We start from the raw sequence: 13,703 nt of genomic DNA on the forward strand, positions 1-13,703 counted from the left end.
TATTTTTAAAATAAGTCAATTTAATAATACTGCTAGATGACATGAGAGGCAGGGACTCCCCGTCTCATGACAACCACACACAGATATGTCTGAGCAAGGACAGGAGGTTGGCATTGTGGTCAGCAGGCTAGTGGTAGACAGATAACCTTTTCGTCTTCTTGGCAACTCACTCCCAGGTAACCTTTGGGATCCAAAGGAAGGGAGTTGCTCTTTCATCCTGGCTCTAATGAGTCATTCTGTGGCTGAAAGGACTACAGACAGGTGGAACTTAACATTTACCTACAACCTTGCCGAAGGGAGGACAACCACCAAAGTGTAGGTAAAAGGAAATTTTTAGCAGCAGTAAAATAAAAAGAGGAAGAGAGAGGATGGGGCCGTGCCACGTCCAGATTTAAAAGTCTGTTTGAGAAAAGCCAAATCCGGTGAAACACTAGCTGTGAGGGCAGGTGGATCAGGGCCTCTGGAGAAGAGGAGGGGTCGGGAGAGGACAGGCTGGCAGGGAGTGCAGGTTGTACTTTGTACTGGAAGATCCATGGTAGACATTCATTTGCCCAGCGGTCTGTGAGACAACTGTACTTTATGCACTTTTTTCAGAGCAGAGAAAAGTAGCTGCCGTGGCTTGGTCTCTGTACACGCACGTACCTGGCATCAGCATTTGCTGAGCCTCTGTGATGGAGGGCTTCCAGTGTGCAGACAAGTTGTTGGCAGTGCCAACGGAGGACCACACCCTTGGTCCACAATGAATGTCACAACGGCTGGGGAAGTGAGAAGATCTCCACCTGGGTGCCAAAGATCGCTGGGACATCATTACAGCAGGGGCCACAGTGCGAAGACCATCAGACCAGAAGCCCCAACAGGTCCAGGCCACCCACACAGTCACGAGGCCTACTCCAGGCTATTCTGCTCTTCTTCCTCCGTCTGTAACCAGCTCCAGTCTAGAGACTGAAAGTCAACAGGCAGGTTAAAAATACAGTGGCCACCAATACACCTCAGGTTGTTTTTAAATATTTTCCAGAGGCAACCAGCACAATTTAGAAGGAAATTTAAATCCTCTCAGTAATAAGTCTTATTATTGCAGGGTATCCTTGAGCTGAAGTGACATATTCTGTCACTGTACAGGATTTTTTCTTTGGACTGGCTTGGAGTCCCTGAAATTCTGTGACTATGGAAACTGGAAAGGCAATTTTAGTGTTACTTGTGCTCACAGCATTTATTTATTTATGCTCACTGTGGGTGGGGGGTACCAAGAGCAAATCTCAGCTATTGAATTCTAACCTCACCAGATGAAATGGCCTGATAAGACTTCCTTTTCCGCTGGCAGAAGTGCAAATTAGCAGTGAAAGGATAAAATATACAGTGCCAGGAGGAAGAATAGCAGCAATAAAAGATACAGAAAGGCCCAAGTGCTGGAGAACAACACTTGAATAAATAAAAGGTCCTTACAATTAGTGGTATCCCTTCTGATTCTCCCGAAAACTGAGCAGTTAGGGGGAGGCTAGCAGGTGATTGACTGCGTTGGCAGGAATCGGTTAAAGATCGGAGGGAATGACGGAGGATCCTCGCAGCAATGTTAGCTTTGTGTTAATGTACTATCTTGACTAGTTTTTCTTCATGTTAGCTTCCCTAAAACTACTTCTACCTACTACTAAGCTCTGAGTCCCTAAGAAACGGGGCCATGACACATTCTTGCTTTATCCCTGAAGTCTAGCTCAGCACCCCCTCCACCCACACACAGACACTCAGCAGTGGTAAAAAGGTTGCAGGGGTGCAGGGGAAGGCCTCGGAATAACGTTACCTTCTTCATAAGGACCAAGTGTTGTAAGGATTAAATGAGATAATACACATAAAGTACTTGTACCCATTCAGTAATCGTTAGCGTTCTTATTATCGTGCATAATAATAAATATGTACAGGTGACCTGTGAAAAACGCGCAGGTCCACTTATATGTGTTTTCAATAAATATAGTAAATGTATTTTCTCTTCCTAATGATTTTCTTAATAACATTGTCTTTTCTCTGGTTTACTTTATTGTAAGAATACAGCATTATAATACCTATAACATACAAAATATGTATTAATCGACTGTTTATGTTATCAGTAAGGCTTCTGGTCAACAGTAGGCTATTACTAGTCAAATTTGGGGGAAGTTAAAAGTTAGACATGGATTTTCGACTGTGCAGGGGGTCAGTGCCCCTAACCCCCACGTTGTTTCTAGCTGTACTAGAAAATCCTGTGTATACTGAGAACGAGGAAACACTAGATTGCCTTTCCATTTTCTTTTTCTCGTCTGCTGTAGAAAGGACATGGGATAGCTGGGGTTCACACAGGCTATTACCTGTAAACTCTGGTCCTGTTCTTTCATGGTGTCTTGTATTGCACTTTCTAGCTGGCTCCAGAGAGTATGTGCTTCAGCCATCAGTTCTTCACTAAAGAAAATGATCGAATTATTAGAAAGTGGTATTATTTATTAAGAGCTAATACTACTGTTTAAAAACATGCTAACAAGCTTTTGCAAGATTTAAAAATTGAATAATAATTATTTTGGTTCTTGTCTTAAAACACCATGTCATTGACTAGTGACTTCATTCATCCAGTTAAGCACTTTTCAGAAGCCCAAATCCATCTGTAAATATTACTGGTCACAATGTGAAAACGCAAACAGATCCCTGCTTAATAAAAAGTTAAAAGTGAAAGAGCTCTTTCAGACTTAACTAGATAGCTGAATTTATTAATTCTCTCCAAAGTACCAAAATCTAAAGATATCTCCCAAATCACCCATTTTTTAATTTTTGAAATGGAAAAATATATATAAACCAAGCAATTTCACCAGATTTCCACAGTTCCCTGAGATCTGCAGAAAAGCAAGTTCTGGAAACTGATTTCATTAATCTGCGTGCTCTCTCTTTTCTTTGATAAGAAATGCAGTGCCTTATCAAGAACGGGCCATGGCGAGCTAGAGGACAGTACAATAAGCCATCTGTCCTTTTCTAACCTCAGCTCTCTGTTGTGGAGAGACAATCTGCAACCTGTGCTCCCAGGATGATTTTTCTAGAGCTTTGAGGATATCCTTGGAGGGAGTATGACAAATCCAGGAAGACAGTGCCCTGGAACTCCTCTCACCTTGCAAAGGGTAATACTCTGATAGAAGGAACACAGGGGCACTTTTTTGCTTAGCCTCATCTATGGGGCTACTAACTAGGTTAAAGGCTCAATGCCAGCTCCAGAGGGCAATGTAAGAGGCACAAGACCTGTTTCCTATCCTCAGGGAACTCACTGTAGGTTGGGGAGAGAATTAAGAACCTAAGGCCACATCTGATTAAGTACCAAAACAGCATAAGCTATGAACTCCCCAAGCACAGGAACAGTACTTTTAAAAACAGCTTTATTGAGATAAATTTATATACCATAAATTTTACCCATTTAAAGTGTACAATTTGATTGTTTCAGTATACTTACAGAGTTGTGCAACTATCACAATAATCTAGTCTTAGGACATTTTCATCACCCAAAAAGACATATTCCGCCCATTGTGAGCCACTTTCCATCCCCTGTCCCCACCTGTCCTAGGCAATCATTAATCTATTTTCTATGTTTATAGATATGCCTACAGGAACTGATTTTAACCACCTCCAGTGCCTAGGGCCTGACACATAGATGGTGCTGACTAAATGGGAATGGGACTGAATTAGAAGCAAAAAAAAAAAACAAAAACCCACAGGTGGTCAAGAAGACAGCAGTCCCTGTGTGCATGTGCACTCAGGGCTTTGGAAGAGGTGAGAAGCAGATGTGCCCTCCAGATGGGAGGACCGCTGGGGGTGTGGGGGAAGGGCGTTGGCCAGACGCCTGGTTCTCAAACTTCAGTGTGCATCAGAGTCAGCTGCGACTTGTCAAACATGGACCACTGTGCCCCACCCCGGACCTTCTGATTCAGAATCTGCATTTCTACCGAGATGCTGTTGATGTTGCTGGTTGGACTCTACTTGAAGATAAACTGGGCCCGAGTGAGGACTTTGTCTGGGGACAGTGGATCCACCCGGAGAGCCGCTGCGAGGCGGCCGTGATGCCTGCAAAGGCTCAGGCTGGATCCTCCAGGCAGTGGGAAGCCCTTGCTAGTTTCTGACCAAGACATACCTTCCAATGGCATTACGTGAAGACTAACTGTACCAGTGAGGGGTTGGAGGCAATATAGACAGGAAGCAGGGAGGCAAAAAGCCTTGTTCACTACCTCTATGGCAGTCGTCCAACTGCCAGGAGGGGAAAGGAAGGGATGAGTGGGAGGTGATGCGAGGCAACAGATGGAAAACAGTAACTTGGTAACTCAAAGGGGTGGTGGGGTGAGAGGGAGGAGGCAAGAGCTCAGGTAGGATGAACAGGGCGCTCCCTGAGGGGAGTCTGCTTTTGAAGAACAGATAATGATGGCTGGACTACATGACAGCATGTGACTGACTAGCACTTTCAATATTCTCATTGAGCAATTAGTAATCCAACCCTCAGACAAGGAAACTTTAGTTAGCAAGTTACAAGGGACGACCGTGTTTCCCCGAAAATAAGACCTAGCCAGACCATCAGCTCTAATGAGACCTTTGGAGCAAAAATTAATATAAGACCTGGTCTTATCTTAATATAAGACCGCGTATTATATAATATAATATAGTATAAGACGGGGTATAATATAATATAACATAATATAATATAATATAATATAATACCAGGTCTTATATTAATTTTTGCTCCAAAAGATGCATTAGAGCTGATGGTCCTGCTAGGTCTTATTTTCTGGGAAACACGGTATGAGACATTCATCCCTGCAGTGCCTAGCAGATGTAACAAACACCAAGGAAAACATACACAAAACCATTAAACAGATGAAACAGTCTATCAATGATAAACATGCATTTCCATCCCATGACCTACAGATGTGCCCTTAAATATTACACTTGGCACTATTAACGATGACATACCTTTTGTTGCCTGACTCAGGTAAGCTGTTGGGGGCATTGGGAGGCTGGGACATCAGCTGACCAGAGTGACTAAGGCGAGAAGCATTCATGCTATCTGGGCTTCCACTGACAGGACCACGGACCTTGCTCTAAAGGACAGAACCAAAAAAAAAGGAAAAAAAAGTCAACAAAATTTTGGAGCAAAGGGATAATTCGAATTTTGCCTTCACATACTATGGTATTTTCTTATGAGCCAATTGGCCACAAGACACATGCTATTCCTAGAGAATATCAGTCAACATCTCTATCCGTGACAACAGCTAATAGTTTGCATTTTAGTTTTAAAAATGTTTATTTATAGGTATACTTTTTGATAAAAGATTCTAAATGTAAGAGATTTGAATTGCCTGTATTTGTAGGCTGTATTTCATTAGTTTGATCGCTTAATGAACTCATAGAAGGAAATTGGAAGGGAGATGTTTTTACTCTTTTCCAAGTAGGAGACTGAAACACACAAAAAGGTTATCAGTGACTCTGTGCATCACCCATCTGTGGGACAGCTGAGAAGAAAACCGAGATACCCTGACTCCCGGGCTGCAGTAGCCACTCCACGTCAAAGCCAAGATACTAAGCCAATGGCTCTTGCTCCAGCTACTTGCCCCTCCTCACACCTGCGGCCCACAGACATGACAGACAACCAAGCTTCTCAGCATCTCGGCCACGTCTCCTCGCCGAGGCCCCGCCACACTCTCCTCTGTTGAGCTCTCCTCCTGCTCACTGACCCCTGCCCATACCCTCACTGCAGCCTGCAGCTCTGCATCCTTCTCGCCTCTCAAGCTGTGGGGCCCATCCTGGCTCCACACCTCCCTCCCACTGCATGTCCAGGTGCAACTTCATCCAGCCATTCAAGCACTCAGTGTTGCCCTGTTCTCTGTCCTTCTGCTTCCCCGCAGATCGTCGCCCATGGAGAGACCCAGTCATCCACCTCCTCCCCTTCTGCCTCGGTCTGCACGTGAGGCAGGAGCCCACTCCTGCATGATCGGCTCCCTTTCCCTCCCACCAAGCTGTCCTGTGAGGATGGTGGATGAGGCTACTCAACTCCAGCGCCCGCGGAGTGGCTCCCCATGCTCAATGGTGAGGTCTGCCAAAATCTCAAATCTGTTCTTCAGCTGCCATCAGAGTGATTTTTCTAAAACCCTCATGTGATCAGACCATTGCCGTGCTTAACTTCCTTCAACGTGAAAGGAAAAAACAAATCCTGCAATGTTTCCTCTATGCCTTCAAAAGACAGTGTGGCCTGCGTGAGCTAGCTAGCTCTTGCCTCTCTCTCCAGTTCCATCCCAGTGACACCCCAGCCCCACACGACGCCAACCTGATTATACCCCATTCCAGCCTTTTGACAGAGCAACGTCTCTGTCCTGGAATGTCCTCATCTCCACCTACCCGCCTCCTACTCATTCTTCAGGTGAAACAGCACCTCCCTGTGAACGCTGCCTGTGGTTCCCTCGCCTCTGCCTCTACGGTGGAAGCTGGGGTTCTTCCTCTGCATTCATGCTACAGCTCATGCTACTCTAGCTGCTGTACTCTACTTCCTGCCCTAAACTGTCCTCATTCATTTCCTGCCTGTGCCCCTCACCAGATTATGAGCTCCTTGGGTCAGGTGCCATGCTTTTCTTCCTGTATCTCCAGTTTTCATCACACTGCTGGGCATATAGTCAGTGCTCAAAAAACGTTGAATGGCTACAGATGGCAGATCAGGCCATGGCCTATGAACACTTTGACTTTCCTCTCCCTCTTAAATCCTCTCTGCCTCGTCACCTCTCCCCTTCTCTTTTCCTCTTTACTTCCAGGAGGAAATACCACTCACCCCTTCCCAAGGCCAAGCTTTCCACTCATGCTTGTGATGCTGACCTTTCTACTGTTCTCAGGAGTGGAGACTCAACTGCCTCTTGGCTCTGATACTGTGAATTCCCTGGTACACTTCCTCCATCTACTACTTGGCCGACAAATATGCTCCAGTCTCCATGATCATAAACACCAGCCATATATCCCGCTTCCACCTTAAGCAACTATCTTCCTTCCCATTCTCCTCTCTGCTCTTCAAGGCTATCGATGACTACGTAGCTCTCTTTTCAACCTCTTTAACTTTTCTGCAGCCTTCACAGTGGAGGCCACTCTCCATCAGCTCTGGCTTCCATGGCTTTTGCCTGGCTCTTTTCCTTTCGCTGTCCTGGGCTCTCTTTTCTGTGTTATGTTTTCTTTGTGAGCAACATTCAATGAAATCACAGCTCCACTAGGACGGTGGGCACAGAAGTGTGAGTTCTGATAGCAAGCAGCAGACACAGATGAGGGTCCGTCACATCATGCTGACACGCCCTGTACTGGGCTAAATGGAGGCCCCAACACGTCTGTCCATTCCTAACTCCAGGAACCTGGGAATGCGAGCTTATTGGGAAAACGGTCTTTGCAGATGTAGTTAAGGATCCCAAGATGAGACCATCCTGGAGTATTCCAGTGGGACCAAAATCCAAGGACAAGAGTTCTTTTAAGAGACCCCGAGAAGAGAGACACAGGGAAGGCCATGTGAAGACAGAGTCTGAGACTGGCGTGATGCTGCCATGAGCCAAGCGATGCCTGGGGCCGCCAGAAGCTGGAAGACACAAGGAAAGCTTCCCTCGGGCCTTCAGAGGGAGTCTGGCCCTGCCCACACCTTGATCTCGGGCTCTGGTCTCCAGAACTGGGAGAGAATACTTTGTGGGAATTGATTACAGTAGCCACAGGAAATGAATACATACATAAATAAAAACAACGGGCCTAGGCCCTAGCTCTTCCCCTCCCTGTTCACTCTAACTCGTGGAGAAGTGAAGACTGAACAGCGGCTGCTGAGTCGTCTATCAGTGGGCTTGTGGTCTCCCTGGCAGGGCAGTGGCAGCTGCACAGAGGTGGAAAGGCCCCGAGAGGCTGGTCGACTGAGGGCTGTGGGCCTGGTACAAGGGCTCACTCACACAAGCGATCTTCAGGAGATTCCAGAGTTCCTTCTGCCGCTTCTCCTGAAGACGAACAACAGTCTTCTCGTCCTCATTCATTAAACTTACTACCTCTTCCACCTTGGGCAACAATTCCAGAGCCTTCTGCTTGCAAACCACAGTTTTACTGTGAAAAATAAACAAGACAAACTCCAGTGGCTTTTGGGTTGGAGAAAGTGGGAGAACATAATCCCTGGCAATTATGAATCCATTCAACGGCTGCAGATACATTTTCTTCAGGTGGTTTAAGCGTATCAGAGCAGAGCGAGGAAACGGCCTCACACAGCCTCGCTGCTTCTCCACACTGCATCTCAAGTAGGAAAGTAGGGGCTTGCTTATACCTGAGCTGTGTATAAATCACGCGCACTTTCTTCTCGAAGGCTTGGATTGCCTGAAGTAGCAGCCGTACCATTTCCTGACTGTCACCCTCAGTTCGTTGGTCTGGAAAGAGGGAAGGAGTTGCACAGTTCCTCCAGGAGGCTGGCACAAGAGTCCCAGTGCCTCACACCTGAGACAACAAGGAACCCAAGGCAGGCATAAAACCCTACTTACCTCTTGGTTTTTCCCTTAGTCTCCTGTAAAGCTCCCTCGCTTGCTCTTCTCTGAAATATACAAAGAAGAAGCTATGTCTAGATTTGAGGCCAAATAAGCACATTTAAAGCACTGATAAGCTACTTCCTGCCAGCAGAATTACTGATTTCTAGAATCATGACTGGCAATGTCTTGACTGGAGAAAATGATTATTCCTGGAGATATTATAGGCGATAACCTACAGCAAGGGAACGATCACCCTCATGATCAAAAATCAAACATCTCTAAGGTGTAATGAGAGAGAATCTTAAGGAAAGGAGTCTCCACTCTGTCCCCGGAATTCCTGTCCACTTGGCTTCCGCAATAGTAATTCCAGGAGCTGTCACTGGACCCACACCTGGAGAACATGGCTTCCCCTTGAAAACTCAAGCCCGCGTGCACACAAACTGCTATCCCTTTCTCCCCTTAACACAGTGAGACTGGCTGACATTTTCAGATTGAGACAACTGACTTTCATTTGAAAACTAGAGGGGAATAAAGGGTTAAATGATTCGAGAAAATGTACAAATAATCAGGTTTCTGATGTTTGGGCTCCTGGTCCTGGGAATCCTAGTAAAAGCATCAGAAGACACTGCTGAGCCCAAATGAGACAGCTCCTGAGAGGTTGATGTGCTTGCCTGCCTCCCTCCCATCTGCACTTAGGGGCTGCATGCGACTGTGAGATTTATTTTAGGTAGGGCGCTCTGCCTGGGCGCTTCGTCCCCTCCCGGAGCCAAGGCCAAAGTCCTGATAAAGATTCAAATGAAGTTTCCAGGTCCAAACTTCTAGGAGTTGCCAGGCTTCTTCTCTGCTCTACTTTCTGCTCTCTGAGCCACCCCTGGGTCAGGGTGGGCTGGACGAACAGTGACGTTTGATACCATGGGAAAAGCTCCGGGCATTACAGCCTTTATAGTTTATGAACTACTGCTCTGTGCATTATCTAAACTGATCCTCACATCTCTGGGAGGTCAGTCTTGCTGGCCCCTCGATAGATATGGAAACTCAAGCTCAGAGTGACGGTGACTTGCCTTTGCTCATCTCTGGACCACGCCGAGATGACTGACTGCGGGGCATGCTCTAGAGAATGGCCTCACAGAGCTTCCGTAATAACCACACGGGACCCCACACACATATGGAAACTCTGGCTGGGGCCGTGTGTATGTTGGGGACAGCGTATGGTTCCCTGCCCAGATGGTACTCACAAGTCGTCCAGAGTACCCCCCTGCTTCCGACCCATCGGGCTCCTCTGCAAGTCCACGATGTCCGTCTGCAGTGCCATCATCCGTTCCACCAGATGTTTCACTTCATTCTCCTGATGAAAAATCTGCGCTAATGTCAACTGACATAATACCAGCACTCTGAGATGTAAGATGTTCAGGGAAAATCCTCCACACTCACTAAGGACTCCTGATTGACTGGCTAGAAGGAACATGGACTGTGAAGTCAGAACGACTTGGCTTTGCATCCTGGGGCCCCCACTTTCTAGACGTGTGACCCTTGGGCAAGTTACTTAACCCTTGTCTGCAGTTTCCTCCACCACAAAACAGACTTCTAATAGTGCCACTTTAGGGATTAGATAAGATAACCTATGTAAGTATCTGGCATGGTGCAGGGCATACAGAAGATGCCCTCCGCATATTCTTTCCCTTGTCTTACTTTGCCCATCCTTTGCCACCTATGTGGGAAGGCCTGGGCTCCTTTATGTCATAGATTATGTACATGAGCACCAAGATGGGTGGAGCCCTCACCGTCTCTGGTTAAATAAGGTATTGTCTAGATAATAGCTGCCTTTAAGTATCCATTCAGTACCGATTTATAGAAACAGACGTTAAAACACAGAGGTGAAGGTCCTTGCCCAAGTTCACACGGGAAAATGTTGAAAAAGCCCAGGAGAAGCCTCAGAGCCCAAGGTTCAGTCTGTGTGAGGTTCACTTCCCTTGCCTTAACAGTTAACATTTTTCAGTGGCATTCGATAAACACTGTCCTAAGACTCTGCCTAGACCTCTTTTTCCCTATGGATTTAACGTCCCAATAAAATTCGGCAAAAACCTTTGACTAAATGAAGTGCTAATCATTCTTCCAAGGCCCATTCTAACAGGAAGAGGTCAGGCTTCCCCTGAAGGACACTTCACATCGTGCTCCTTATTCAAATCTGGACCAGCTCTGTCCATCTGTGTGGCTCTTGAATCTGCCCCCTTTACTGGCTATTCTCCCAACCTCTTTCCAGAAAGTCCTAGGTAAAGTCAAAGAGCATGGTGAGAAAAACTTGAATTCTGACATGCAAGACTGACCTACTCTTTGAAGAGAAAGTGGAAAATGGAAAAAAAAGCCTCATCCCCCTTGGTAAGGATATAAACCTAAAATGAGTCTCCTACCCGCCCACAGAGCTCCACAGCCTGTTCCATTTCCCTCCAGGCCAGCAGCAGTTTATCTGATGCTGGAAAAAAAATGTAGGGAAAAAAAAATTGAAAAACACCACAAAACCAAAACAGAAATAAGCAACTCAATTATAAAAAAAAAAAAATAAATAAACCTCAGGAAGAGAAAACAAGAATGGAATGGGCTCTCAAAACGCATTGCAAAGAGTACACTCACTTATCCCAAACTCAGTTTGTTCACTATACTTCTCCAGGTCAATCTGGATGCTGGTCTTAAAGAAATCCAACTTGGCCTTGAGCTGCTGAGACATAGAAGCCATGGAATTCTTCATCTTGGAGAGGCAGCTGTTATTCCGGAGAAGATTCATCCTGCAGGGACCACAAAAAACAGAGCCTTGGGGCATCTCTGGGATCCAAATACCATTTCCTGTACAATAACAACACCACCTCAAATGCCAAGGCAGGTCCCAGTTATAATTATTATTATAAGAGCAGCCACTTATAACCATAGACAATTTTCTGGCCCTCAGCAATGCATGTGGTTCTGCACCTAAATTGGAACTAGGCTGAGTACTACACAAAGGGCCAGTAACCCAAACTAGTCATAACCTGGGGAAAGAGCCAGTCAGTCCCTGGCATGACAATCAGGGGAGTGTTGCTGACCCAAATTGCAATGAGCTCCTCCACGTTCCAAATTCTGCCCCTGGTTCAACCAGCCCAACCCTCCATTTTCACTCCTGCTCCACGGGCTGACCTCACTCACCCTGTCGGGTCTAAAAGGGCCTTTCTCCATCCAGCTCAGTGGACCACTTCCTGCCCATCCAAACCAGTGTCTCCCTCTTGCCTCTCCTAATAGTTGCTTGTGGGCCCCTGCCTCTGCCACCTCTCTGTGGCAAAAGCCACCAAGCCATTTTAAGTAAGTTAAGCCCCAAACCGCCTGGCACAATACATGGCAGCTCGCTGTCCCTGCTGCAGCCGGTTACAGTCCTCCTTCAGGGTTTGGATGCTGTGCCAGACTTGGCCCCACACTTTCCTCAGCTGGAAGAAAGACAGGTTCCTCTTGGGCTCTTGGACTGGAACAGAGACACACACAATTGTCAGAGAATAACTCCCTGACGATGAACCGCATCCCGCTTGGCGACAACACTGGCACTTTTACCTTCGTGCACATTATGTAACCGCTGTGCTAGTACATAAGGTTTTTGGGTGCTATGCCTGGTTACTACCTCATCCATTTTTTTGTACCGCATTTCAGCATAAGCAGGTACCAGTCAATAAATGGCTGTTAATTTGAAGAAACACTTTGTGAACCAAGTGGCGAGAGTCCATGTACACGGGCTCACATATTTTCAATAGAAACTCTAAATTTCATAATATTTAAGGTCGTATGAAGTTTTCTAAAAATGCAGCTTCAACTAGCAGTACTGGAAGAAGATTAAATGAGCAAGAAGCCTGGAGATCTCTAAGCCCTGTGACCCTTGATCTGTGCGAGTTTATTCTGTGTGAGTGTGTGGGATCAGGAGTGGAAGATGCATTAACATGTCCATCTAATGTTCGCTCAATGGAATACTATGCGGGCATTTAAAAAATAGGCAGCTCTATATGTACCAACAGGGGAAAAAGCTCCAAAATAGTAATATATTGTTAAATGAAAAAGGCAGGTAGAGAACAGTATGTATTGTATGCTACCATTTGTTTGAGGGAAAAAAAGAATTATATACACATATAATTTATAAATGCATGGAATACCCCTGGAAGGTATAGCCAAGAATTTGATAGCAGCAGTTTCTCTGGAAGATGCTGTATATCCTTTTGTACCTTTCGATTTTTTTGGTACCATGTGCATGTATTAATTATTATAACTATAAATAAAACTTCAAAAATAAATAAAATAGTCATCTGATTCAAGTTCAGTAGCTCACAGGCAGTCTTCTCTGTCTTGTGTTTAAAGTTCTACCTATGAGGTTGACGTTAACTGAAAACTTCCTTTGCTCTTTTTCAGCGGGGCTGTTCCTCACGGGTCCCTAGTAAAGGAGGCTGCCCCGAGCACCGAGTTAGCTGATCTCCCTGGTGTGGACCATCCCCTGGTCCATGTCTCTTGCTCCTGCCTCGTCCCATGCTTCGTAAGTGACTTAAAAAAAGAAAAACAAAAGCAATGATGTTCTTACGGATACAGCTGACACTTTCAGGTTGGGGCCGTGGGGAGATCTGAGTCTCATAGGTGATTTTACTGTTGTCAAAGAGAAAAACGAGATCCATGTCCAACGTGCGGCCCTCATTTAACTGCAAAGGGACAAGGACAAAATGAGTCTCGTAGGTCCAACCCCTCCTCTTTCCAACTAATAACGAAGAGATTTCAGAGCATTACCCACGTTTCATGCATAGCATCGTCTTCACCCCGTGAGTACTGAGCATCCATGAGTCTTTCTTTCTTTTTTTTTTTAAGGAGGGCGCAGCTCACAGTGGCCCATGCGGGAATCAAACTGGCAACCTTGGTGTTATTAGCACGACTCTCGAACCAACGGCCACCAGCCCCTGCCCCCGCCATGAGTCTTAATGACTCTGGCCTCTACTTCCTTTTCCTGTTCCTGTAACACTTATTTTCTGAATGGACACCTTATTACAGCTTATCACATTCTCTTTTGTTCTGATTATCTTTACTGTACAATTTAGACGTTTGCTATTTCCTTTCCTCTCCAATGACTGTTTCTCATATGTTAACTTTATTAGCTACTTGGGGGCAGAACCATGCCTCACTTTGCTTCGGCTGTCAGCACAGTTCTGTACG

At 45.8% G+C, this 13,703-nt stretch overlaps 1 protein-coding gene across 2 annotated transcripts in view; it reads right to left on the bottom strand.

The window, feature by feature from the left end:
* The window catches only part of IKBKB (inhibitor of nuclear factor kappa B kinase subunit beta), a 48,287-nt gene continuing 34,584 nt past the window's right edge, over window positions 1-13,703 (bottom strand). Inside the window, exons 12-22 of one of the 2 annotated variants that reach the window (XM_019742104.2) lie at window positions 13,084-13,198; window positions 11,865-11,988; window positions 11,133-11,284; window positions 10,913-10,974; window positions 9,740-9,849; window positions 8,520-8,569; window positions 8,309-8,408; window positions 7,947-8,094; window positions 4,963-5,090; window positions 2,337-2,427; window positions 1-942 (exon numbers count right to left, since the gene is read on the bottom strand). In XM_019742104.2, the coding sequence (XP_019597663.2) occupies window positions 886-942; window positions 2,337-2,427; window positions 4,963-5,090; window positions 7,947-8,094; window positions 8,309-8,408; window positions 8,520-8,569; window positions 9,740-9,849; window positions 10,913-10,974; window positions 11,133-11,284; window positions 11,865-11,988; window positions 13,084-13,198 (1,137 nt within the window). In that variant the 3' untranslated portion in view covers window positions 1-885. Of the gene's footprint in view, window positions 943-2,336; window positions 2,428-4,962; window positions 5,091-7,946; window positions 8,095-8,308; window positions 8,409-8,519; window positions 8,570-9,739; window positions 9,862-10,912; window positions 10,975-11,132; window positions 11,285-11,864; window positions 11,989-13,083; window positions 13,199-13,703 lie in introns of both variants that reach the window. The other variant, XM_019742103.2, reaches the window with a different exon arrangement.

The sequence above is a fragment of the Rhinolophus sinicus genome, linkage group LG04 (genome assembly GCF_036562045.2).
Source record: "Rhinolophus sinicus isolate RSC01 linkage group LG04, ASM3656204v1, whole genome shotgun sequence".
In the NCBI taxonomy this organism is placed as follows: Eukaryota; Metazoa; Chordata; class Mammalia; order Chiroptera; family Rhinolophidae; genus Rhinolophus; species Rhinolophus sinicus.